Source organism: Ornithodoros turicata, chromosome 2, assembly GCF_037126465.1.
Source record: "Ornithodoros turicata isolate Travis chromosome 2, ASM3712646v1, whole genome shotgun sequence".
NCBI classification, from domain to species: Eukaryota; Metazoa; Arthropoda; class Arachnida; order Ixodida; family Argasidae; genus Ornithodoros; species Ornithodoros turicata.
This window is the reverse complement of record NC_088202.1, coordinates 51,300,029-51,326,754: the sequence shown is the minus strand read 5'-3', so window position 1 is coordinate 51,326,754 and position 26,726 is coordinate 51,300,029. Positions and strand designations below refer to the sequence as shown.

At 44.4% G+C, this 26,726-nt stretch overlaps 4 protein-coding genes across 4 annotated transcripts; 2 read left to right on the top strand and 2 right to left on the bottom strand.

Moving 5' to 3' along the window:
• Positions 1-2,005: 2,005 nt before the first annotated feature.
• LOC135383468 (uncharacterized) lies at positions 2,006-25,702 on the top strand. Its single transcript, XM_064612907.1, has 6 exons — positions 2,006-2,179; positions 2,290-2,430; positions 15,221-15,399; positions 16,688-16,746; positions 17,195-17,260; positions 25,335-25,702. The coding sequence occupies exons 2-6, from the start codon at positions 2,326-2,328 to the stop codon at positions 25,454-25,456; spliced, it is 531 nt and encodes a 176-aa protein (XP_064468977.1). The 5' UTR covers positions 2,006-2,179; positions 2,290-2,325; the 3' UTR covers positions 25,457-25,702.
• LOC135383467 (transcription factor Adf-1-like) lies at positions 12,645-14,045 on the bottom strand. Its single transcript, XM_064612906.1, has 3 exons — positions 13,700-14,045; positions 13,434-13,596; positions 12,645-13,126 (listed from the first exon to the last, which is right to left on the bottom strand). The coding sequence occupies exons 1-3, from the start codon at positions 13,890-13,892 to the stop codon at positions 12,721-12,723; spliced, it is 762 nt and encodes a 253-aa protein (XP_064468976.1). The 5' UTR covers positions 13,893-14,045; the 3' UTR covers positions 12,645-12,720.
• On the top strand, positions 19,602-20,512 carry LOC135386418 (uncharacterized). Its single transcript, XM_064616331.1, has 3 exons — positions 19,602-19,834; positions 19,951-20,108; positions 20,187-20,512. Exons 1-3 carry the CDS (start codon positions 19,602-19,604, stop codon positions 20,510-20,512), a joined length of 717 nt encoding a protein of 238 aa, XP_064472401.1.
• On the bottom strand, positions 20,888-23,454 carry LOC135386417 (uncharacterized). The gene is made up of 6 exons (XM_064616330.1): positions 23,420-23,454; positions 23,069-23,244; positions 22,835-22,994; positions 22,016-22,142; positions 21,824-21,958; positions 20,888-21,742 (listed from the first exon to the last, which is right to left on the bottom strand). The coding sequence occupies exons 1-6, from the start codon at positions 23,452-23,454 to the stop codon at positions 20,888-20,890; spliced, it is 1,488 nt and encodes a 495-aa protein (XP_064472400.1).
• Positions 25,703-26,726: the final 1,024 nt, after the last annotated feature.

Sequence of the window (26,726 nt, the reverse complement as noted above, 5' to 3'; positions counted from 1 at the left end):
AGTGTCATTCATCAGGACCATCGACCCCATCAGGTCTATCAACCACATCATGTCCCCAAACTCCATCAGGTCCATCAAGCTATCAACCAGTAGGATGCGGACCTGAAATCCATTAGGACTGTGCATTCGGATAATGAGTAGTGTCCTTACAACCTCCTATATACAAACACACAGAATGGTCATGCTGCTTCATTACCTTTATTTTTTTCGAGATCACTGAGCTTTTCACTTAGTATTCTTCTGAACGGCTATCATGAAGTGCTGATAATTTATATGCGTTTGATGTCCTATACTCAAAGTAATTATTGACTACATCAGCATTGTGAATTAGGATAGGTAGTGCTGATGCATTAGGAGAACTCTGAATTGAGTGTATACACAAACTGTCGTCAGGTACCATTAACAAACTGCTGGAGAGTAGGCGGCGCATAAAGTTACATGTGATGTATGACTATATACAGGCCTCGCTGTGTTATACAGCAGTGAATTCGTAGTTTGCACGTAAATTACGTCCGAGTTTTCATACAACGTAGCACCACAAACAGCCTCATGGAGTTTCTAAAAATAACGCATCTGTAAACCTATCGAAAGGCACATGCTAAGTGTTTCTATATGTTGTGTAGCCCGTTGCATAGTGAAGGCGTAGCTTAGCGGGTGCTGTGCCGGGTGTGCTTTATTTTGTTCATGTGTGCAAGCTGCTACAAGCCTCTCCGCTCCCCTGATCTTTAGGATATTGTACGAAATCGCTATATTCTGTGTATTCTGTAGAATTCTAATGTACAGTAGATAAAATGGCTCTTGAGGAGTTGTGAAAAAGAAAGCAGTACTTTAGCTCAATGGCGTGTGACGTGCGCGCGTGTAGCTAAACGGCGGTGCATGTGTGGCCGTTTCCTGAACCCTGCGAGCTAATATTGTTGCATTACAGATTTTGCTTACATCAGTTTATTTTGTGCTGTTCTTTACAGAAACAAAATTATCCACACTGGCCGGTTAGCTTTTACGAGCATTCCAGAAATGACGATGTGTGCAGAGATATTCAGAAAACTCTGAATTTTCTTTTTTCAAGTTACAGTATCACGTGCTAGCAGTGTGGTGTTCGTGCGAAGTAATACCTGTGCAAAGTGGAGACGCGCCATTGGGCCTGCTGATGGGTTATGAATATGATGAACGTGGCAGCTGCTTGAGGCGGATATTTTGCCCATCAAGAGTACATCAGAAATCCCTGATGGGGTAACATATTGGTCCATCGCAATCCTTCAGGGCGCCCTGACGGAGCACCTAGTAGACCACGCTGTCCATTACAATCTGCCAGGCTACCATCAGGTTCACTTAAAAACTCTTGATGGGTCATGAGACAGTTTTCCAATAGGGTCGTCTTGCGGGAGACGATGTGGCAAGGATGAGGGCTAACGTAGGAACAGTTGGGTGCAACGGCAGCGCGAGCAACCTTCCTTGCATTTCCTCCTTCCACATTCTCCCTCATCATCACCATCATCATCATTCCTGCTGCAACTGTCGCTGCTGCTACCACCAACACCAGTAATGGAACATACTGAGTTTCCACAGATATTTAGAAGCAACCCATAATTATTTGCGTTCATCACTATACAGTACGCGTGTTAATAAACACAAGCTTTTTATTAAATTGCCGGCTCATGGAAGGCCTCCTACTCGTTGGCCGGGTGGCACTATGGAAAAACTGACTTTTGGCCAGCTCATTGTATGCCAACTCGCTATAGACCTTACAGTATCTGCAGTTTTACCAAAGTTTTACCAGTAGTTCCACCAAACCAAACCAAATCTGCACTTTGGAATACTGCATTAAGAAAGAAAACATTCCTACGTATACCCCCTACCTTTTCCTGGGGGTTAATGACGTCTACGCACGTAATCTTTCTTTGGTGATGGTCATCAAACGTATCGTTCATGCGTGATGTACTTGTGATCTCCTTATTTTCCAGCCAAACCAACTGTGATGCGCTCAGATGGAGGGGGCGAGAAGGGATCCCCTTTGCTGTAAATCTTCGCTGATTTATTTTGCATCAGCACCACACACGAGTGCTCTTCAATGCCGCTGGGTTTGAGAGCACATAGTCGACGACGCAGGGCATTTTTGTCAGTTTTCCGGCCATTACTTATTGACTACTGACTCAGAAGAGGAAAAACACCGACTCAGCAGGTATTTGTTTCAGCGTGCAGAGCATCAATGTTCAGCTCTCGCGGACGATGTACATCCATCTCTTTGTGGGCCCAATATTCGGCCTTGCCATGAAACGATCACTCTTTCAGTACTGAGCACCGAAACCGACGCAGTAGAATATAGCAATGGGGTGGCATTGCAGCACCAATCTCATAGCGCTGGCTTGCCTACTAGGCATGCTCACAACGACTAGCGTTCATGGCTGTACACCACTTGGGAAATTCTACAAAGTAAGTGCACAACGCTTTACCCTGTTCATATTTTGCAGATATCCGCGTCACTCAAGTGCAGTGGTTACTGTATTGAAATTATATCGAACTTGTACTGCACAAGTTTATTTGGTCATATTAAATATCCTGATCGGTGCTTACCTGCACACAGAGTGCAGGTTTTCTTTGCTTAAAATCCCAGAGGGAACAAAGCAATCCATGGGACATCCCACAGATGTCGTGTGGGGAGATCAGGATGTCCATGGAGACATGAACATTTTAGAATACGTTCGTGTGCAGGACATCCTGAGGACATCCAGGTGGCCGCATTTCTTGAATTTTGTGGATATCCTGTAATAATCCTTACGGACGTTGATGTGTACGGGGTCTTATGTGCAACATGTATGGTGCATCTGCATCAGTTATTGCTTGGTTTAGATGATTTTCGAAAGCCAAATGCAAATTTTCAACAGTTTCGGATTAATAAATGCAGCACTCTTAAAAGTACATATCATCATAAAAAATTTGTAAATCTGAATTTTGTTTGTTTCTCGTATTTCCAATAAGAGACAACAACGCGGCGTTTCAGCGTCTTACAAACAAAGAACAAAAATATAAAAGTTTCCTGGACCACTAAGTCCAAAAAGCTCACTTCGAAGGGCACGACAAAACAGGTACTATATTTTAGTTGTTCTAGGTGGCGGGGGGGGGATGTAGGGGGAAGGTGCGGTCAACGTGCTCTGAAGTGGCTGCTCGGTGCACCCAGGGTATGGAGAAGAGGGGAGGGTGAAAGAGGGAGGGGAGAAATGATGGTGGCACAGGAGCGGGAGAGGTGTGCTAACGCTCTCGCTCTGCGATTTGGAACCTATCGCAGAAAACATGCGAGCATCCCTCAGCAGTCTTCATTGCGATGCTCCCTGTACCACGGTAACCGCCAGGATTATTGGCGAAGTTACCCCATCTTCTTCTGCAATCGACCGCAACTTGAGTGTCCTGCTCGCCTCTGAGTCAAAATGAAGGATGACGTGCCTACGTTTAATTAGGGCGTGAAACTGCCAGCGCGACGCTCTGAAATACGCCCCACGCGGTTCCAGCTTGGTACGCATGCCACGCTGTGATTGCCACGTTGCCGTCCCCCTGAGATATGAAAAGGCTGCCGACGCGCTGGAGTACGCGCCAGAAACCGGTTCTCCGGGTGAAATTTTGCACCAAGAGTACTACGGCGCGTTATTCGCGCTGAGATACGTGCCATGCGGTTCCAGCTTTAAAGGGACGGTCTCGTACACCCTGGCCCATCCACAAAGCGCACCATTCGATTCCTCATTGCTGAAAACGTAATATTGTGAATTCGCTCGTCCAGAATCGTCACGGTTATTCAATAAAGAAATTAAGTTGATAAGAACAGCGCCAGCACATCGCGATTTCTGTTGGCAACAGCGATATCCGCTACGATGGCATACCGCTTATTGGATGAACAAATCGTCTGCTCTCGCGCCTTTTTGCAGCGGTGAGAGCAGACGACTTCCAAAAGGTGCTCGAGGATCACGGCGACGGCAATAAATTTGATACATATGGTCTGGTCAAACGAAAGACGCGTATTGTAAAATGTGGCCGAACAACAATGTCAATACGTCTCGCATCTTCATTTCGAGCGGGAGTTTACGTGGATGACTCCACCTAATACAGGCTTTTGACGCTTATTTACTAACTTGTATCGTATCGTTCGGTATTTTGAGCACTTCTAGTTCGTCTTACCTGCGAAAAGAATATTCCGTATGGAAGTGGTGAAAACGTAACCCGGGTGTATAACAACTCTTTTGTCGACGACAATGTGACGAAAGTGGATATAGAAAAGCACCTGTTGGGAGTCACATACTCGAAGCATCTTCAACAAAAGGTCTGATTGTCACACGCGTGCGTGTACTCCGCACGTTTCGTTCACGATACATATGAGGTAAGAGACGTTCTGCGAGTACGATATGTATGGGACGGCGCCGGACACAGCTCAAACTAAAAGCTGTCGACCGTCACGCAGTCAACTGTTAGCGGCAACGGTGTCCAAAGAACTGGATACGCAGTATTGAAAGGTAGGTATTACTTTGTTGACAATAGTCAAAAGTGATGTGTACAGAAATTGTCAGCACCGCACGAAACGGCAGTCCCGCATACCTCGGTAGTACTGCGAGAAGGAAGTGCTTGATCCAGCAGGCTACATCAGTTTGCTTTGCATATAGCCTCTCTAAGGTATTATCCCTACCGGAGCAGTATATTGCCAAACTATGCCCAATAATGTTGTCTTGTACCCCTCCGTAGCTGACACTAACTGATGAGAGTAGCACTCCTTCCTGCCAGAATCAACACCTTTTAATGGGTCACGAATATAACAACTCAAATTCGCAGGCTCCACAGCTATATTTAATTTTTCCCTGCACATTGCTGATGTGAGAAAAGCATTGCATAATATAAATATATTTACGTATAAATATTTAGTTACGTATATCCACAAATCAGTGTTGTGGTTATATGATGTTCGAGCAGCAAAAGACAAGACAACCTTGTTGACAGGACAGGGCGACTGGTTGCTCAGAGCTTGCTGCTTGAACATCATTATGACTATCCGATACCAACAACCCAATTTTAACACAACTGGTCAGTGCTGTGGACGTATATTACAATAAGGGACAATAAAATATGACTACATAAACACTCAACTTCCGCAACCTTTATGATCAACGTGCTGGAATATGTTAGCTTGCAACCCGTAGCTGATATCGAATCAAAATGTGAGCCAGTATAGGCTCATGAACACACCGGTGTATAACATGAGCAAAAATAAGACTGACGACATGTCGACAAGTTGCAAACCGCTGGTCCATCTTACAAATTTGTCGTCCACATCTAGGTATTTTTTATATTTCTTAAACATTTCCACATCTTTCATATTCAACGTGGTGGACATGTTAGTGTGCAACCTAATATTGTATCAAAATCTGTGCCATTATGGGCTCATGAACACACCGGTGTATAACATGAGCAAAAATAAGACTGACGACATGTCGACAAGTTGCAAACCGCTGGTCCATCTTACAAATTTGTCGTACACATCTAGGTATTTTTTATATTTGTTAAACATTTCCACATCTTTCATATTCAACGTGCTGGACATGTTAGTGTGCAACCTAATATTGAATCAAAATCTGTGCCACTATGGGCTCATGAACACACCGGTGTATAACATGAGCAAAAATAAGACTGACGACATGTCGACAAGTTGCAAACCGCTGGTCCAGCTTACAAATTTGTCGTGCACATCTAGGTATTTTTTATATTTGTTAAACATTTCCACATCTTTCATATTCAACGTGCTGGACATGTTAGTGTGCAACCTAATATTGAATCAAAATCTGTGCCACTATGGGCTCATGAACACACCGGTGTATAACATGAGCAAAAATAAGACTGACGACATGTCGACAAGTTGCAAACCGCTGGTCCATCTTACAAATTTGTCGTGCACATCTAGGTATTTTTTATATTTGTTAAACATCTCCACATCTTTCATATTCAACGTGCTGGACATGTTAGTGTGCAACCCAATATTGAATCAAAAATGCAGCCACTATGGGCTCATGAACACACCGGTGTAACATGAGCAAAAATAAGACTGACGACATGTCGACAAGTTGCAAACCGCTGGTCCATCTTACAAATTTGTCGTGCACATCTAGGTATTTTTTATATTTGTTAAACATCTCCACATCTTTCATATTCAACGTGCTGGACATGTTAGTGTGCAACCCAATATTGAATCAAAAATGCAGCCACTATGGGCTCATGAACACACCGGTGTAACATGAGCAAAAATAAGACTGACGACATGTCGACAAGTTGCAAACCGCTGGTCCATCTTACAAATTTGTCGTGCACATCTAGGTATTTTTTATATTTGTTAAACATCTCCACATCTTTCATATTCAACGTGCTGGACATGTTAGTGTGCAACCCAATATTGAATCAAAAATGCAGCCACTATGGGCTCATGAACACACCGGTGTAACATGAGCAAAAATAAGACTGACGACATGTCGACAAGTTGCAAACCGCTGGTCCATCTTACAAATTTGTCGTGCACATCTAGGTATTTTTTATATTTGTTAAACATCTCCACATCTTTCATATTCAACGTGCTGGACATGTTAGTGTGCAACCCAATATTGAATCAAAAATGCAGCCACTATGGGCTCATGAACACACCGGTGTAACATGAGCAAAAATAAGACTGACGACATGTCGAAAAGTTGCAAACCGCTGGTCCATCTTACAAATTTGTCGTGCACGTCTAGGTATTTTCGATATTTTTTAAACATTTCCACATCTTTCATATTCAACGTGCTGGACATGTTAGTGTGCAACCCCTGATATCGAATCAAAATCTGAGCCAGTATATGGGCTCATGAACATACCAGAGTAACATATGAGCAACAATAAGGCAGACGACATGAAGTTGCAAACCGCTCTTCCGTCTTACAAATTTGTCACGGACGTCTAGGTATTTTTGATATTTTTGAAAGTTTTTAAACATTTCCAAATGTTTTATATTCAACGTGCTGGACATCTTAGTGTGCAACCCCTGACACAATCAAAATCTGAGCCAGTATGGGCTCATGAACACACTGCCATAACATTAGCAAAAATAAGGCTGTTCCATCTTGCACATTTGTAATGAACGTCTAGGTATTTTAGATATGAAATATTATAATCATCAATGATGATAAGGGCTTATTCGATGCAGAAGCATGGTCATTGATGCAGACATGTGGGATGGTCCTGAAAAGGTTTTTTTTTTTTTTTTCATAGGCCAGGGGTAATTGAAGACGTTGACGTAGATCAGCTCATCCTTGATTTTGTCATTTACTCCAGGTGTAATGACATGAATGGAAAGCCTTACTTATCACGTTGACAACCTCCTGCCGCTTGCGGGAATGGATAGAGAGAGCAGCTTTCTGCAGAAGACTGTCCAAGTTGTGATACATATGACGAAATGCCCAAGTCTGAAATTTTGCATAACGTACCATATGAAACACACATTTTTATATGCAAATAAAAAGCTGCGCAACAAACACAAACCTTACGACACCTTCCAGGAGAATACAACACCATGTGTACGTGACGGATCGAAACAGGTTCCGGATTGTGCGCACAACACATCCTGGTATTGGCGAGCAGTGGCTACACACACACACCTGCAATGTTTGTACAATTTAGAATGGTGTCACGATCAGGCGGAACATATATACGCAAAAAAGTGCGCTTTTATGGATGAGCCTTACCCGTCAATCGATTCGAGATCATCCATTATTTCCACTGGCTAACCACGTTGTTGTGGCAAAGGGTCAGCAGCTAAAGGTTCATCGACGTCCCCGTTACTCAATCGGTCGGCGCCGATGAGCTCATCTTCACCGCTTAGTGACAGGGACCCGTCACTATCGCTAAATTTGCTGTCAGACATTACGACGTCGCGCGTGACAACTTCCAAGCGCAAAGCGCATACACCTCCGACTGTATTGTGCATTGCGCTTCGGTCGCCCAATGGGCGACCTGCCACCATAAATCCCATAACCACGTCACATGTGACGTTGCATGAGAGGGAGTTGAATCTAGCTGCAACTTCCGTCGTCTGCTGTCACGGCATTCTTCAAATTTCTCGAAAACCACTTCGTTGTTCTGGATGAAACTTCGCGGCTGTGTTTCTGTAGCACTCTTGAATATAATTTCAGCTAAGTTTCGGAATCGCTCGATATGTACGAGGCCGTCCCTTTAATGCAGGTCACGCAGCGTTGCCGATAAAAATTGCATACAGCGATCCCACACCGCTCACTAAATAAAAGATGTAGATTAGTTATTCAAAGCTGTTACTAAAATGTGGTCCGATATACAAAAAACTGAATAATAATGCATAATGGCTGAGTATACCAGATAATTTCATACGAAACGGTAAATGTCCTATTCACGCCCAGATGTCCAGCATAGGCATTCATGGGACGTTCCCTGGATTGCAAAATGAGGAAGGTAATCTGTTCCCCTGGACGTCCCACGGTGACATATTTGGTTTACTGGAATATGACAGTAAATCTTTTCTCTTCGTGATAATCTCTCTTGTGGGTGTTTTTTTTAGCAATTCTTTGTGATGCTCTTTCTTCATCTTCTAGTTTCACCCTTGCAATAATCATATTTGCGTCATATCTTCATTTCGTTATTGCACAGGAGTGCGTTGCTGAATATTTTGGTCCAGTAATTTGTGAGGTACCACTTCACTGCCTTGTCTAAAGAATGCGCGAAAATAATTTATGTGGCCAAATTGTTCTAGATGACTGCAAGTGGCACTATAGGAAAAACAAACAAAGAAAGTTAACAAATCTGCTGAGGCGAACGCGTCTCGAAAAAACCATCAGCCGTATCAGAAAAAAAAAAAAAAAATCTCGTTGCGCATGAGGCATGAAAACTGAACTCTTAAGGCGCAGATATAGTCCGACGTTTTTGGCGTCGCAGCCAGCGACAGCCGAAGTCGGACACGTCACGTCAAGCCAGCCAGGAAATATGCGTTTATAGTCAGACGCGCGTCAGCAACGGCCGGCGGCCGTGGCGCATGCGCAAGGTCGCAGAAGCTGTCTGCTACCTTTCCCGCGGTTTCCGACAGTTGCGGCCTTTCGCGCGTATTGCGTGTTTTCGTAATAATTTGCTCTTGAAATGGCGTGGACGTATCCAGCGCGGCGAAAAATCACTACAGCATTGCTGCTGCGTCGTCTACGACGGAGACGGAAGCGGACTATGTACATCCGAGAGATATTCGACAAGCGGCCTTACATTGGGCAGTACCACAACCTCGTACAGGAGCTGCGGCAAGTGGATCCAGAATACCATTTCAAGTATTTCAGGTAATAATTGAAAGCATGCTTTCATAATAATAACAACAATAACAATAATACTAATAATAATAATAATTATAACAATAATAAGAATTTATTTGTGATCAGGCGCTCATAAACAACCCTAATATGTTGTTATGCATATTAATATGAATAAGTCCCTGCCTGTGGTTACCCTTATTTACTGCTTTAAATGATTTGCTAGCTGCTCCTGTTTGAACGCATGTAAAGACCCTCCCTTCCCTGCTGGGGAGTCGTTTTCCTGTGCATTAGTGGTAATTGCCTATTCCTGGGCACATGGTAGGTGCCAAGAACAATCTTCTTTAACGCAGCCAGTGTGTGTTCTTTATGCAGGATGACCAAGGCATCATTCGACCGTTTGTTGGGCCTGGTGTACTACAGGCTGTTGCATCCTCCAAATCATAGAAGACCCATATCTCCTGCGGAGAGACTAGCAGTCACATTGAGGTAAGCCCTTAACGATATTCACCCGAGAAGCCGTTTTGAGTTAAATGGCTTGGATTAAGGCGACTTCTGGAAACTCATATCGTATTTCATTCATGTTCTCGTCATCCTTGCGATTAAATCTTTTCGGATTCATATTACACCAGGAGGTATGGCCCGTCTTCTCTAATTCAACACTCAAAATACGCACAAGAACACATAACTGTGAAATAACCCAACAATGATGAACTTACATGAAATAAGGAGAAAATTCAGATTGGTTCTGTGCTTGTTCATTAATTTGCGTTTCGTTCTTTCTCGTGCCAGCCCTGGTGTTGTATGGACGTTTTTAGCGGTTTTCATACTCATTAACTTTTACAGATTCCTGGCAACCGGCAGTTCCATGCAGGACACCGCCATCAATTACTGTATGCATGTTTCAACCGTGTCCAACATATTGAGCGAGACCCTTGCGGCAATATGGGACTGCCTCTCACCACTCGTGTTAAAACCACCAACAACAGCCGAGTGGGAGAAAATCCGGCAAGTGTACAGCTCTAGGTGGAACTTTCCGAATGTCATTGGAAGTATAGATGGCAAACATTTTGCTATTCGGTGTCCGGACAAAAGCGGCTCTGACTTCTTTAATTACAAAGGGTTCTATTCTATTGTACTGCTTGCAGTGGCTGATGCAGAATACCGCTTTATCCTAGTTGATGTTGGGGCTCAAGGGCGAGTATCAGATGGTGCGTGTTTCAATGAAAGTGGTATCAAGGAACACTTTGAACGTGGAACGCTTGGACTACCTTCATCAGCCTGTCGATGTCCTGTTTGTATGGTAGGTGACGCAGCATTCCCCTTGCGACCGTACTTAATGCGGCCATACCCTGGGAGGAACCTAAGCGAAACAAAAAAAGTATTCAACAACCGGTTGTCGAGAGCAAGACGGTGCATTGAGAACGCATTTGGGATCTTGGTGTCAAGGTGGCGCTCATTTCTGTCTACTGTCACCGGAACGCCGGACTTCCTTACTGACATGGTGAAGGCAGGCGTCTGCCTACACAATTTCTTGATGTTGGACGCTGCATACTGTCCAGAAGGCTATGCTGATACTGTGTGTGGGGAGAATGTGCAAGAAGGCCTTTGGAGACAAACAGTAACACAAGTAGGATGTGAGGGTTCGTCTGGAGCAAACCGCCCAACTTCAGTGGCCATGGCAATCAGAGATGAAATTGCTGGTTATTTCATGTCTCCTGAAGGTTCCCTACCATGGCAGCTAAGGGTTGTTAGGAGAAGTTGAAAAGTGGTCTGTGCTTCCTTGGTACTCTGCACAAAACATGTGATACAGAACTGTGATAGATAAAACGACTTTTTGTCAGAACTATTTTATTACCTTACACACTGAACCTCAAACAATGCTGTTTTGTATGCTCAAAGTTTGTGTTAGTACAGGCATCTGTACACCTTCTTTGTTTTTCAGTTTTCTGAAATAAAGTACTAGGCATTTATATTTTTTCCGATAATCTACAGCGTTTTGTTTTACGGCTTGCGTGTCAGCAAGAAGGCAACAAGTTGTCTAACTGTGGGATGCATTATTATGAAGCAGACAAAAACTGCATATCACATTTAGTTTGCTGGTACTTTCGTTATTGTTTGGCACTTGCGTAGACACTGAATGCTTTTTTCTTGCATATCAGAAGGGCTTTACAAAAATTAAATGCTGTAGGCTAGACTAGAAACGAGACTAGATATACTGACTAGGTATATAATTCTACACAAGAAAATAACACAAATAGTACATTTGTAGTCATTTGTACAAATAGTAGTAGTCAAAAATAATTCAGGTATATCAAGTATATCAAGTTCAGGTACATCAAGACAAAACACTTTGTTCAGGAAGTGCATATCACATTTGGTTCATTGGCTCTTCTGTTATTGCTTGGTGCTTGTGTAGACTGCTTTGTTCTTGCATATCAGAAGGGCTTTACAAAAATAAAATGTTGGCTGAATTCGAAAAGAGACTAGATATGCCATTTTTTTTTTTTTTTATATTCATTACAAAATTTTATTTCAAGAGAAACTAGTCGCGCAAAATAGATGGCGTTTCAGCAGGTGGTTTATAAGGCCAGACAGACATCCTGTAGGACAGCGCATGCATGTGCTGGATGACTAATTAGCTAAAATTCATTAATTAACTGATATTAGTAAGATTTTTTCTGGGAAATGTGGGATAGCAGAATTGCAGCCAGTCATTATTGAAACCCATTGTCCTTATTAAACAGCCTGAGAAGCAACCATACTTCGAGATATAAATTGCAAAATTTCTCTATGCAAATTAGCCGAAACCAGAACTGAGCAGTATTCAAGCACAGAAACAGCTACAGGCAATCACGGGGAGAGGGCACATGCCTTGGAGCACTGGAGCTGGTTGGAGTAGATGCAAATCTGTGATCGCTCTCCTACCCAGATAAGGTGAAGGGTGCGTGGTTGTTGCGCTCGAAAAGTGAATAGTTGTAGTTTCGGCTCATTTGCATAGCGAAATTTAACATTTTACGTTGCTTCCTGGGTTGTTTAAAGGACGGTGGCTTTGAATAATGATTGGATCCAATCCTGCCATCTCGAATTTCCCCCTCTCCCCCCCCCCAAAAAAAAACACCTAATTATGAAGTTAATGAATTTTAGTTAATTAGTAGTACAGTAGATGCAAACACTGTCCTACAGGATATTTCCCTGGCCGTATAACCCACCTGCTAAAACGGCATCTATTTTGCTCTGCCACCTTTTAAGAAAAATTCTGTAACGAATAAAAAACACCTGTATAATCCTACACAAGAAAATAATAAACACAAGGCTAACTGCTTCAGGGTTATAAAAAAACTACAAGCCTTGTTGTCATTTCTACAAAAACAGGTAGTCAAAAATAATTCATTTAACAAGAACACTATAGGTCATACTCCGAAAGTAGCAACATCATTTTTGCTTTGCATTCTGCCGCGGTTGGCTTCGACAGCCTGTCCAAGGTCATCCCTACAGATAGGGCGAATGCATCATTCTCCGACATCCTTTTGTCTAGGTGTTTCAGCAGGTCTTGTTCAAAAGTGTCTGATTTTTTTCGCTTGTTCACTCTGTTTTCTGGCAGCTGACCTGACTGGACCGGTGTCTGTTCTCCTCTGTCCGTTGCCATCGTGACGGCTGGTATAAGGGAATCCCCCTGGGTAGACGTTGTGCAGGATGATGTTGATGATCTCGACACCATAGACTCGAAAATGCTTTCTGCAGTGCCGCTGGAATCGTCGTTTCCAGGATTCTCTTCGAGTGTAGATGAGCCATCCAGATTGCATGTTGTCCTCCAGAAAAACAAACAATTTGTCATGTAGCTGCAATGTCAATGAATCACGACGATACTCTTGTCTGTGTCCTGTATAGCAAGCATTGTTTATACGTAATGGCTGGTGTGCATTCAAGGAAACAAAAATAGCACTTGGAAGTAGTGGTCTGGTCATGTTTGCAAACGATTTGTACCCAGAAAGTGGCAGCAGCAAAATGCAAACTAGACGCGTGAACGTAGTCGACAGAAGCGTCATTGGAAACTCGTCACGGAACGCTATACGGAACATACCTGCACTCAGCACCTCAACAGACGAAACTACTTACTTTCTCGGACGTCCACAGTCTTTATAAAAGGCCATAGCCTCGAAAAATTCCCAGGCACGCCTGGAAACAAACGCATTTCCACTTCGTTTCATCACCTCCATTGCCTTGATCTCTCTGGAGTACCGATCTCTTAGGCGCTTCCACAGCTTATGACATTCTTCAACTAAACAGAGGGAAAGACAAAAGACAGGACAAGATGTGATTAATAGTGCCGCGAGAGACAAACGCCACTCGAAAGAACGCACAAGGTGGTCCGAACAACTTACCTGTGGCGAGGCCACATTGTTGTCTTATTATTTCCCAGGCGTTTCTCTTTCTTTGTGAATCCCTATAGTCCATTCTCTTCGTGTCAAACACACATGGATGTTGTCGTACACCCTCCAGTAGACGCTCTACCACAATATCTGATGGCCCAAGCCGCTCAACTGTCACTTCCGTGCCCGAACTGTAGTCCGCCATTTTGATAAAGCGCGGTGCATTCTGGTCTGACTGCTCGAGCGCGGCCGGTGAAAAATAGGAGATGCTGTATTCTGAGCGGGCGACGTTCTAGCGCGTTGAATTCCGCCGGCCGCGCTAGTGGCTGAACTATAAAAGGTGTGATTTTCCCTGGCGTAACGCAACTGTGCTGCGCGCGGACGCACAGCACTGTTACGTCGGACTATATCTGCGCCTTTAGGGGTTGTTCGTACTCCAGCGGCAGACAACGTAGCTCGTGCAGCGTCGCCCTGCGCGATCGGGCGCTTACGGCACGCTATGCTGGCGTTGATGTGCTGTTTATACTATGGTAACCTAGAATAACCCGCCATAGTATTACTTCGTCGTGAACCAGCGTGACGTTTGCTTCCTCGAGCACGTGCGTGGCCATATCAACGTCTGTGTCTACTTGTACATCGCCTTAACACCGCCATTTTTCTTTGCTGCTGCTTCTTCTCTTCGCGAACCACACGTGTGATTGGGGTACAGCGCGTGCCGGCGAATGCTGTCGCGCAACGACAGCATGAAATGCACCCATCACTGCCGGAGCACGGTTATTGACGTTGCACGTTCTCTGCCGCTCGAGTATAAACACTCCGGCGGCAGTCAACCTTTGAGCGGTAACTGCATACGACGATTTCGCGACGGTGAAACGGCTAACTTTCCCACCGGCACGACAACACAACGGAAAAACGGCGGGACCAACATGCACAGATTTCCCCTGCGGAGGACGGTGGCGCCCTAGCGGGCGTTTCGTTAGACCATCTTAAATTTTGACTTAAAATTAACTGATAAATATTTTGTTACACATAGAAAAGTTATAGTGGGACAGAGAATAAATTCTTGCGGTCAAAGCCTATTCGCGAAGCAAGCGCTACAAAAGCGCCCTCAGACAGCGTCGGGTGGGCGACACCATGCTTCCCAGTTGCCTGCCACGTCCGCTCGTTGAACGATAGCGCGTGCTATTGACTGCCGTCGAGCGGCCGCTTCCGCTCTTCGCCGGATTTTTCTGTCCACCGCTGTCGTCGAGAAATCGGTGAAGTTCCCATTGCTCGCGTCGGCTCACCAGAAAAACGGTGACGGTGGCCGGTTTTCCGTCGAGAATTCGTCGTATGCGGTTACCGCTTTGCGCTCGCTCTTCGTGGACGTTTCATAGGAGTACAAACAGCCCTTCAGATTGCACTCATTTCAGACAAAAAGAGAAAAAGTTACAGTTTGTAACTTCGGAAAATGTGTCTGTCGTTTCCAGTTTTTCTGTATGCAAGGAACGCGGAACTGGAAACACGTGTACGTTACAAACTTCTCACCTTCAGGACATCAAAGAAACTCCAATACTGCTCAGACAGTGTTTCCGAAATGGAACAAGCTTGGAACCCATTGATGCAGTCAGCATCACTGTAAACTGGACCGGCGCGGCATATCCACCAGACGAATTGGCTTCTGACAATACAGTTTCTTTCGCAAGAGCTTTGGATCCAGATACGTACACTTGGTAATTATCATCTCGGTATCTATCGTCGGCACTCAAAGTTCGACATCACTTCCAATGTACCCAACCATCGTCACTCAGCTTTATTGCTTACGTGATCGCCATATTTTTGTGTTTTCAATCAATCAATCTTGCTTACATTGCGCATGGCTGCCAGCGTTCTAGGATCTACTTGCTTGAAAAAATCAGATATTTTATAATCAGGCCTTCAGTGGTCGACACCAACACTAATTGCCAGGGCCATCTAGAACCAAAAATACAACAATTACACAATTGTCGCGATACAAACCTTTAAAGGCTTTTTGTTCATATGTATTTCCGTAAATATCACTATCAGAACACTTATTAGTATTGGCATTACCAGTAATAATAATAACATTTTATTACATAAAGATAAACTTCGGGCACTTGTATTGTAACAGCGCCGCGTAACCGATAGGCTTTAGTCGCTGGACCCGGTGGCGGTGAGAGACAAGCGCGATGAACCTCACATCAAAACATACTGCAGTTAGAAATAGTAATCTAATATAGAAGCTACTGATAAAAACGCAATGCGCAAGCAAACCGTTGTACGGCTGCGTCCTTTTGCCGAGCATTCTCCCTGCTTCTTCCTGTACGGAAGATCGGGCGTCCTGTGCTAGCTTCACAGAGAACTACGCAAACGTGTGCCTTGGAGCGTCTTAGAAAAATTCAGAACCTCATTCACAAAATATTCAAATATCTGTCTGCGACCAATAGATATTTATTTGAGTGTTGCTCAACGAACATTGGCAATGAACAGTTTGGGAGTATGGAGGTGCAGCGCTGCACGCCAGTCCAAAAATACGCAATCGTGCCTGTGTTGCCAGTATGTCAATACGAAAATCTGTGCGGAAAGTTCTATCGACAATAATACTAGTGATCATATGGCAGCATAAAGCAGAGCGTGCTTTTTAAGATAAAGGTTTGTCAATGTATCTACTTATGATACGTCGGTAGTTCGTACAACTGTTTCGCAGATTGGTTACATTTGAACGGAAGATACGACTACATAGGCACACACGAGCCACGCATGCCATGGCGTTGCTGCACATGGGAGCGAAGTCATCCACAGCGTCTTTAATGAAAGTTTGATGGCAATCCATAATGTCCAGAAGAGAATTTGAGTGTGCAGGAAAGAACGGATGGAAAAGTGCACGCCACTATGGACCAGACTACCCCAATGCAGAATTGGCACGCATGCCAAACTGACGAATGCATGCATTTGCTAAGAGTACCTGCGTTTCCTACTAATACCAACGTTTCTTCTCAGCATGAAGACAAAATCAAAATACGACAACGACACTGATACGGCAACCATCATGAATGAATGTAAGTCTCCTTTTCTAGAGCAAAACACTGCAAATGTTAAATGTAGTCTCTTGCTGCGTCATTTAATGAATTTGCACTATCGATTATCATGTTTTAAATGTGAAGCCCTAGTAAATGATTGCTTGTTGGTTGCCCTAGAATGCAATTATATCTTGAGAATAAATAACAACAACAACTTTATTTTGAGCTGATGAATGGGGAGCTTCATCGCCAGGGGCGATACTCTACCCCATTGCTAGTGGTGATGGGGGGAATGAGATATTCAGCCTCTTCACAATAAGGAACGAAGTCCGAGATAGTAAGATCTTTAATATGGGGCAAGCACATGCACAATATAGTGCAGAGTCGATATTCTTTTCATAACTCAGAAAACAATAAAAACGCTTCATACGGGGTTAAAACGAGGAAGCCATCATGCAACATTATTATTTTGTCATTACTTTTCCAGCAAGGATCGTCGTCTTTGTCCTCTTGCGAGAGCCTTACAACGACCAGGCGTACTTCATGAAACATTGTAAGTAAACAGATAATCTTTTCCTAGACTAGACAAACCGAACAAGCCGGTCCCAACAGTGTCAGACTATCGTGCTTACAGAGATTTCGGGAGCCGGCGCGGCACGTGCGGTCGGTGAGTGCGTGGTAAAGCGGCAACGAACTGTTCGGAGCCGCGCCAGGAAGTTTTCAAGAACGAAAGCGGAACACCGCTACGGTGCATGTGGCGCCATCTCTCGTTACGAATACAGAATAGCGATACTCTTCCGATGCACGGTAATGATTATTTCAGAGAACAACAACAAACGAATTGTCATGTATATTGGACCGATAAAACATAGTACAATTTACGAAGTAAAACGTCTGAACAGTTCTAAACGAGCAGACAGCAACCTCGCATCAAATGGCATTCAAAATAGGTGCAACAGTCTTCTCGGATAATTTTTACTGCGAGTTCCAGACTTTTAGTCTTACAGAAATATTGATACTCCGGGAGGTGAGGAACGAAGTTTGTGAGGAACCATTACGCCATCTGCTCTGCAGGATACGTGGCTGCTGCAGAGTAGGTGGAATCCACCGTATTTCAGCTCCGTTCGGGAGTCCCCGAAGGAGAACTATAGGTGGTTTGCAACTTCCTGTCAAGATGACGTAGGGGAAGTTGCGATGTCACGTGGGTTTACGCTTCCGGTCCGAAGTTCTGCTGAATTGTCATTGTGTTAGCAGGTTTTGGACTTACTTGAGGCGAAAATGGGCGGATGTTCAGCACTTAACTGTACTAATTCGGCGGAAAAAGGTCATAAAATGTATCGTGTACCCTGGGATCCTGCGCGGAAGATGCAGTGGGCTGTCGCAATTCGCCGCAAGAAGAAGAATGGTGACTTGTGGATACCGGGCGTCGGGGCTCGGATATGTTTCGCGCACTTCGTTGAAGGTAATAAAATTTGCTATGGTATCTTTACAGTGTCTGTTTAGTCTGATGTACTGTCAGGGACACTTCTAACTTTCTACTCGTTTCCGTGGTCTCGCTCCGATAAGCGCCACGCTAGCGGGCAAGGCCGCAAACAAAAAGTGGACTCCTCCGGAGGTGGCCGGGTGCCGACGAGGGATCGCATTGCCGCACGTTGGCCTTGGAAGGAACGTGTAAAAAAAAAAAAAAAACGTCACAAAAGGAAAGCAGACGGTGTGAGAGGGAATTATATCACTATCTTAATCTGTTGTCACGTGCCGTGCCCTGTTTTGTAAGGAGCAAGAAGATCGCGGTTTGTTATCGCGTCTGCTTTCTCTTGCTACGTTTTTCTTCATTGTTTTTTAATCGGTCCTTCCAACGCCTTCGTGCGGCAATGCGATAGCTTGTCGGCACCCGGCCACCCCCTGACGAGTCCACTTTTGTTTGCGAGCTTGGCCGCTAGCGTGACGCTTATCGGGGCGAGACCACGGAAACGAGTAGAAAGTTAGAAGTGTCCCTGACAGTACGTGTCTGTACAGGATCCAGGAGCGACGATCCAAATCATGTAGACTACGTGCCATCCATTTTCGAGTATGACGATGCAAGCCGCGCACGTTCATACCGCAGGATCCAGAGGTAATTAATACTCATGCCTCTGAATTTTTCCTTTTTTTCTAGGAGTTGTTCATAGTGAACAGCCATTGTTTCACTTATTATACTGACTTTCAGCCACAGGCGCCACGTCGCTGTAGAGAAGAAGCGTGCGACGGCGAGGGAACACGAAAACAAAGCCCCTGAATACACTGCGAATGAAAATCTGCCATCCGCATCGGTTGTGTCGGAGGCTCATGACTGCGGTGCCTACAATGACTATTTTGACTATCAACTAAGCCCTACAACATCGAATAGCGGAACAGTGGATGCAGGTAAGCTTCTGGTGTCTTCTGTGGGAGTAAGCTAGTGCTATTTACAGCGTTACAGTGTTGAAGTTCAGGAAGAAAAAAAAAACCTATGTATTGTGGGGGATGCAGTACAGGCACATGGAGTATACTTTATTTCCATAGGAACACAGACCTCAGATTATCATGGCTTCTGCTCGAACTGTAATACACTTGCAAGTGAGTGTGAAAAACTAAAAGAAAGCCTTGAGGCGTCAAGAAAGCAGTGCCAGAAGCTATGGGGTCGTCTTGCTGCTCAACAGAATGTTGAGAAGATGAGTGAGAAGAAAGTGGCCTTTTACACGGGTATGGTGTACTTGCAGTTCCACATCACCTAGGTTTCACCATCACTTTGCTGTCTGTTACTACTTACAGGACTCACAAAGACAACATTTCTAGCGCTGCTGGCAGTTGTTGCAGCTGTTGTGCCATGGAAGCGTAAGAATCTGCCTTGTGAAAGCCAACTTCTGCTACTGTTGATGCGACTGAGACTTGGGCTACAAGTTACAGACCTAGCCTACAGGTTCAACATCTCCATTGGTACTGCAAGCCGCATCTTCAAACTGTGGCTGGGACCAGTGGCATCTGTGTGCCGCACGCTCATTGTGTTTCCCAAACCGGACGTTGCTAGAAGCTGGCTGACAGACAGGGAGAGTTCCCATTTCCCAAATTTGAAGGGAATAATTGACTGCAGTGAGGTACCCGTTTCCAGGTAGGGGGCTCTAGCTTACAGTTATGATGATAGTGCACCGTGCTGCAAAGGTACCAGGTGGTACCTGTGTAGTTGAGGCTGGTCACAATACACAACTGTTTGTTGTATGATTTTAGGCCTTACAACCTGTCGACGCAGCAACAAGTGTGGAGTAACTACAAACAAGACTCAACACTCAAGTTTTTGGTTTGTGTAAATCCACACGGGTGTATTACCTTCATCTCCAAAGCATTTGGTGGAAGGATATCTGATAAAGAAATCACAATAGAAAGTGGTAAGAACTCTAGCCTAGCAATAGCATAACACATGTAGGCCACATCAGGGCCTTAAACCAGATCTGATCTTTGCACAGGCTTTCTGGAATTGCTCCTGCCAGGGGACCAAATTTTGGCTGACAGGGGGTTCCTGTTGCACGAAGAATTCTTCCTTCGCAACGTGCAACTCATCACGCCTGCATTCACAAAAGGAAGGACGCAGCTTCTACCAAGTGAGGTGGAAAGCTCCAGAAGGATTTCGTCCTCACGCATCATTGTAGAAAGGGCCATCGGACATCTTAAGAAGTGGAAGGTGCTCTCAAACACTGTTCCATATACGATGGTGCAACACTTCGACGACATCCTTACCATAATCGCAGGACTGACGAACACTGCTCCTTCTCTTTTAAGTGAATGTGAGTAGTTGCAAGAAGAACTATGTCAAGCGACTGGATGATAAATTACAAAGAACGTATACCATTCAGACAATTTATTTGAAGAAAGCTTTTGTGTAGTAATGTATACTTTATCAGGTTACAAAAATGTCATTAGTCGTTATGTAGGATGAGCAGGAGAGGAGGAATACATTAGTTTGCAAAAGCTGGGGTTCACCAATATCAGTTAACATTTGGACTGGGATCAACGGTTCCTTAACCTGAATTTCACGCTTAACTCTGCTTCACTAAAGGGAGTTTCTGTCACTGAAACATTCATCACGTCACAAACGGAAGTATCGACTGCTGCACAATGGTTTGTTCAACTAAAATTTTCTGGATGTTTATAACCATTATAAGGTCCTTTAACGCAGAGAACACAATCTTGGAAGCACAATCTTCGTGAAGAACTCTTCTAGTTTTGGCTTTTTGTGCACCATGAACTCGTTGTCCTTTTCAATAGGCACTAGTAGTCCACCCTTATCAACATGAAGATAAAGATAGCACATGTCACATCCAGCAGTGTTCAGGTGTATTTGAGCCTGCACTTGATAGTAGTATTTGTGTGTATGTTTCATTTGCCCATGTGAGTCCAAGCAAAAGTGTGCAAGCTTTTGCCCTTCTTCTATCATGGAGGAAGGGTCGACAGACTTAAGTGAATATATGCATTTCACTTCAAGCACAGCAGGCGCATGGCAGTCACAATGCAGTAGTGCATCTGGGCTACAGCCAAGGTAGGGGTAGCTGGGAGGAACCATGAGTCCGCAATCCTCCATACGTGCATTTTGGTGGCTCAACGAAAATATTTCAAGGGCAGTTCGTTTGGCACTTTCTTCATTTTCAATGCCATACTGCACAGCGGCAGTGTTAATGAACGTAGGCCGGAAGATTTTGTTGATGAGGGAGGTGCACTTAGTCATTCTCGATGCGCACACCTCTTTAAATATGGAAGCTGTTATACGACCTTTCCTGTGCTCAAACCAGGCGCTGCTATTCCGCTGCTGTCGTGTTGCTGCCTCAATAGCTTGTGAATCTTCATTTGTGATTCGTAACATTGTTAGAGCAGAGGTACAATCTGAGGGAGGTCGAAACTTGCTTAGGGGCTGACTGAGAGTTATATTGTAATGGAAACATTGCTCAGGTGTTTGCACATGTTCAGGTAGATTATTGTGCGCTGGATTTACATCCACTGCTGTAAAAAATCGTGCAGTTGGTGCTACCTGCAATGATTAATTTACACAGGGCATGAGTTGCATGATGATATTAATATTATCTTGATGCGCTTACTCTTGTACACTGACCTTTCTCAGTGCTGCTATGAATGCGCTTGAATCTGGTTCAGGTGTCTGCTTAACCGGCTGGGGGAGCACAGACTGCTTGTGCCCATCACGTGTGTCCCGTGTGTAGTTCAGTTGGTTGGCAGCCTTGGGCTGTACCTGTTTGAAGTTGTACTTAAACATGTTTACTTCATTTATGTTCATTAAATGGTTTACCCTTTTCAGACGGGGTGCCAGCCACTGACACGGAATGTCCGTAGGCACTGGTGTCTCCACCTTCTCCTTATTCCACGCCTCAAGTACGAAACATACTGCGGCTGCATGACTGCAGCACTCTCCGAGCCTTTGGAAAAATTGTAATCGTCAAGCAAAATCGAGCTACCTGGTGTAGGCACTTCTTACCAGTTCCTGTGCAATGTACTTACTGTGTGGAATTGTGCGTGGCTGTGATACCATTATAAACTCAAAATATGAAAATATCACTAAAGTCACGTCTCAAACTAAAAGGGAATGACTACATCTAACAAAGCAAGTGTTGGGCTCGTTGGTGCATATTTAATTTAAAAATGATTAAATTATTCGTCCTCGTCCTACCCAGCACTGTTTTTTTTATGTTTTTTAAATTTAACGACTACATGTGTATGGTCCTCAGAGTGTGGAAGATTGTTGTGTAAAATAGTGCCTGTATGCACATGTGCATTCATGTGAGGATTGAATTATTGAGGTTTTCTTTACAAAGAATATGAATACACAAATGCAAAACTACATATATTGTATAACTACGTTTTCCTAATGGGAATAAATTTTTATCCATATTCTTTACTACAGAGAACAAACAAACAACATAATAAAGGATGACTGCAGGGGGTCTAATGCTTCCAGGCCACGTAGTCATTCTTTAGAGGCGTTTTGAGAGCTGGGTAACGCAGGCAGCAGTTGTAGCCCTCCAGTAACTGCACAATATACAAGATGTCCAGACTTATTTAATGTTGTGACAAGTTCACTTTGCTGTGACCACATAAGGGAAGTACCTACCCTGCCATGCATGTACAGGTGGCATCCCTTATTTTGCCACATGTTTCAATCACCACCCAGCACACATAGGGTGCTGATGACCTTTGGGACGGGCTTACAGTTCCTTTCAGTATGATGTACCCTGGCTCTGGCACAGACACCAGTATGCTGTGCACTTTCCCTGTTTGTAGAGTGAACACAAAGTATGAAACATTGAAAGCAATAAACTGACAAAGAAATACCAGAGTCGCTTACCCGACGTAACGTATAAAAATGCATTCAATGATTTATACGCCTTCACGGCTTCGCCGTCAAATCCGGGTCTCCCTACAAAATAATCGCATATGTTGTCGTATGTGACACTTGGCCACAGCTCTTGGCATTCCCAATAATTTCTTTTCTCGTAGTGGTAAGTTTCCAGAAGCTTTCCACTGAAACATCAAATTAACCGCGTTTTAATGTAGCGGAACATTTCGCACTTCGTGTTAGCAGAGATCGCAACTTCAAAGCGCGCGCCAAACGGAACCGAAACATGCACCAACTGTGACGAAATCTAAACTTTTCCGAAAGAAAAGTGTCGGCAAAGTATCTACGTAGGTAGCTTACCTGTTTGGGGGACAGGCGTTTCCAGGCGTACTCATTTTGATTATCGTTGAAGCCCTAGATTACAGACTTTTCCTTTGCTCCAATTCAGCAAAACAAAAATTTCGGACCGGAAGTTCGAACTCCCAGCATGCGTAGCGCCATCTCTCCACTTGAAAACCACCTATTGGGAGCGAGCCGGTCGTCACCCCCAAGCGGTCAGTAGGATCGCCGCGCGGGAACGATAATTACCACGAGGTAAAGTGAATGCGCATCTCTTGTGTCTCTCCCAGGCTTGTACACGTTACTGCAAAAAAGCATTGATTACCGATACCGTTACCCTGTACGAAACAGTAATTTTTACCGCTACAAATTACTCGCCGGAAAAAGTAATGGAGTAACGTCTAGAAAAGTAATGCCTTATTTTGCCAATTACTTTCGATATCTGAGAGAAAAAGTACAAACAGAAGTGTCTGAACGCCGTCGTGCTTAACTGTTAGCGTACTGCAAGCTGCAAGGCACCGAGAAATTGCGTGCGTTAAAGCTTTTTTTTTTGTCCGTGCGCCATAAAAACCGGAATCATCATCATCATCAAAGCTGACCGGGATTTGAACGTGATATCGTTTTGTCCTTTCTCTCCACCACTCTGAACATGCCATATATAGTGAGGCTACGGCGACAAGTCATTGCAAATCGTCGACATCTTTGTGACATCGACAGTATTCCGCACAAGACTGACACGAGCTCATGAATGCTCAAGTCAAGAGTCGGCAATAGGTTATCGAGGTCGTGATTTATGTGTTCTCTGTGGATCCCACATAGTGGAAAAAGACAAAAGAGTCCCAGCTGGGACTCCCACAAATGACTCCTCAGGTTCATAGTACAACCTACATTCCAGGGTACTGAGGGGGAGGAGGGGGAGTGTCGTTGGGAGGAACCCGAGAGGTCTGCCTGCCTGATTAGGCGGCATGTTTCTCGGGAAGGGAAAGGTGGTGGAGAGGAGGAGAGGAAAGGGTGAAGTGGAAGACCGAGCGGAATCCGCTCGGGGGGAGGATACGTCCATGGGCCGACTTCAGGGGAACTGTGCCGGCATACGCCTATTACACATCTGAGGGAAACCCAGGAAAAACCCCAAACGGCACAGCCGGCCCGCGGATTCGAACCGCGGACCTCCCAGTCTCCAAGCGCACGTGTTACCGCTGCGCCACCGGAGCTGGTCCAGCGTACTGTATCCAGGCCGGATTAGGGAAAGATAGTGGACATGAATAGGGAGAGGACAGTGGTCTCAACAATACAATACACGTGCGGAATACTGTGGCAATTGACGTCGGGTGAGAATTTGTGGCAGAAGACGACTGTCTTGGAATTTGCAGAGTACACTTGATTTGGTCTTGCCGAACGATGTGGATTCTTTATCCTTAAAGTAATCGATTACTTGGTAATTGATAACTGGAAATTGTAAGTGAATTACTCGACAATTACTTGGCCAGAAGAGTGATCAATTACGTTACAAATTATTCAAAAAGTAATTGATTACTAGTAACGCAGTTACCTGTTACGTACAAGTCCGGACTCTCTCCCAACAGATCATACCTGACGTGCTCGGCGGTTCCTGAAAACTGTCTATTGAGTCACACGAACCACAGTACAACGATTCTTTTTGTTGTTTCTTTTTTTGTTTTTTAGTTTGCAAATTTGCAAACGTGACGCGCTACAGAATGGCTGGTAGGTTTGCAACTGTCACTGCGGGGTGTGTGAGAGTGAAAATTCGAAACTTAAATTTGCTAATATTAAATCTTGCGCTCGCTTTCTTGTTGCTTCTTTTAACATTGGCCACCTGGCATCGCATACCGAACGTAAATGCATTTGAAATACAGGGCATTTAGAAAGAATGTCGAAGGAGTGTCCAAGTTTATCTGTTGTGTTCAAATTTTTGCAGACGAACCGGCCTCTGATGTGGTCAGCTTCAAGATTTACGACACCGATGAGACCTGCGTAAACGCACGCCTGCTGTTTGACAGTCTTGGCGATGATTACAGTGGCATGGTTGCAACCGCATGATGCTGCGGATTAACTATCTGAAAGCGTCAGATAGAAGTGAAGTGTCCGAAAGACAAACGTGCTTATTTTAGTAGTGTTTCTAAATACACATGCCACGCAGCGAAGCTTGCTGACTAATTAGTCGAATAACTATGCTTCCTTGATCATTTTGTGCCTACCACACAGAAGCTTTTTGTCGTCACAGGAATTATTCTAATACTTCATGTATTCTGCAACATTTCAAACGCTTTCAATAAAGTGTTGTGCTAATAACATCTGGGCTTTGTACTTTTCTGTCCTGTCTGCGTGTAACTCCAGTTTTATTTGAACAATACCTAACGGAAATTGCTGACGAAACAGAAGAAGGTCTGCAAATAACTGATCGGCTGTTGCAGTTTGCATACCTTAAATTTTACTGGGCTGCTGTTATAGCGCAGCAGTGTTACCATTCCCCTCTCTTCCGCCCTCCATTTTTTACATGTTGGTTCACGTTCTTTGTCTTTTCCAAATCGCATGTAAAGCGCACCAGCAACAATTTTCTACTTGTCCTGTCTACTTGTTTTTGGTGTTCCTCTTCCTGCCACCACCTCAAGCTCAAAGAAATGATATCATCAATGTTTAGCTCCACGAGCCACTTCTTACGGGGAAGAAGCAGAGAGGTAGATCAGGGTGGGTGGTAACGTAAATGGTAGAGGTGAAACAAACTACAATTAGGACAACACAACATTTCATTATTCTATCATCTCCATATTTTTCTACTTTAATCCTAATCTAATCTAATCATCCTTCTTCCTCCTCTTCTTCTCATATCTGGATGGATTCTGGAGCCATGTGGTTTCCGTGGTGGGCACCTGAAGCACCATTTCCTTTAAAGGAGCACAAACGACTCGAGAACAAAAATGTGTAGGGTGAACTAGAAATTAGGCTTACAAGCCCTAGGACACGCATTCGCACAAAAACAGTAGTGCGTAATCCTGGAGCGCAAGAGAGCTTTCAATCTCCCGGGTCAGAAAACTTGCTCCCTCGGCTGCCAGTCTGCAACGTCATATGCCTCGCCAGTACGCGAGACTCTTTTCGGCTGTAGTTCGAGCACGGAGTAGAAGGAAGGAGACTGAACTCGACGGGAAACATGGCCCCTAATTCGCCGCATAGTTTCCGACCACGCCGTGGCGCACGGGCGCCCTGGCAGGCTGGATTACGAAACCATTAGCCCCGGCAGTGCAACAGTGCAATATTAACAACCTCATAATGCTTTATTATTGCACACAAAAAATTCAAAGGGCAAGCTATA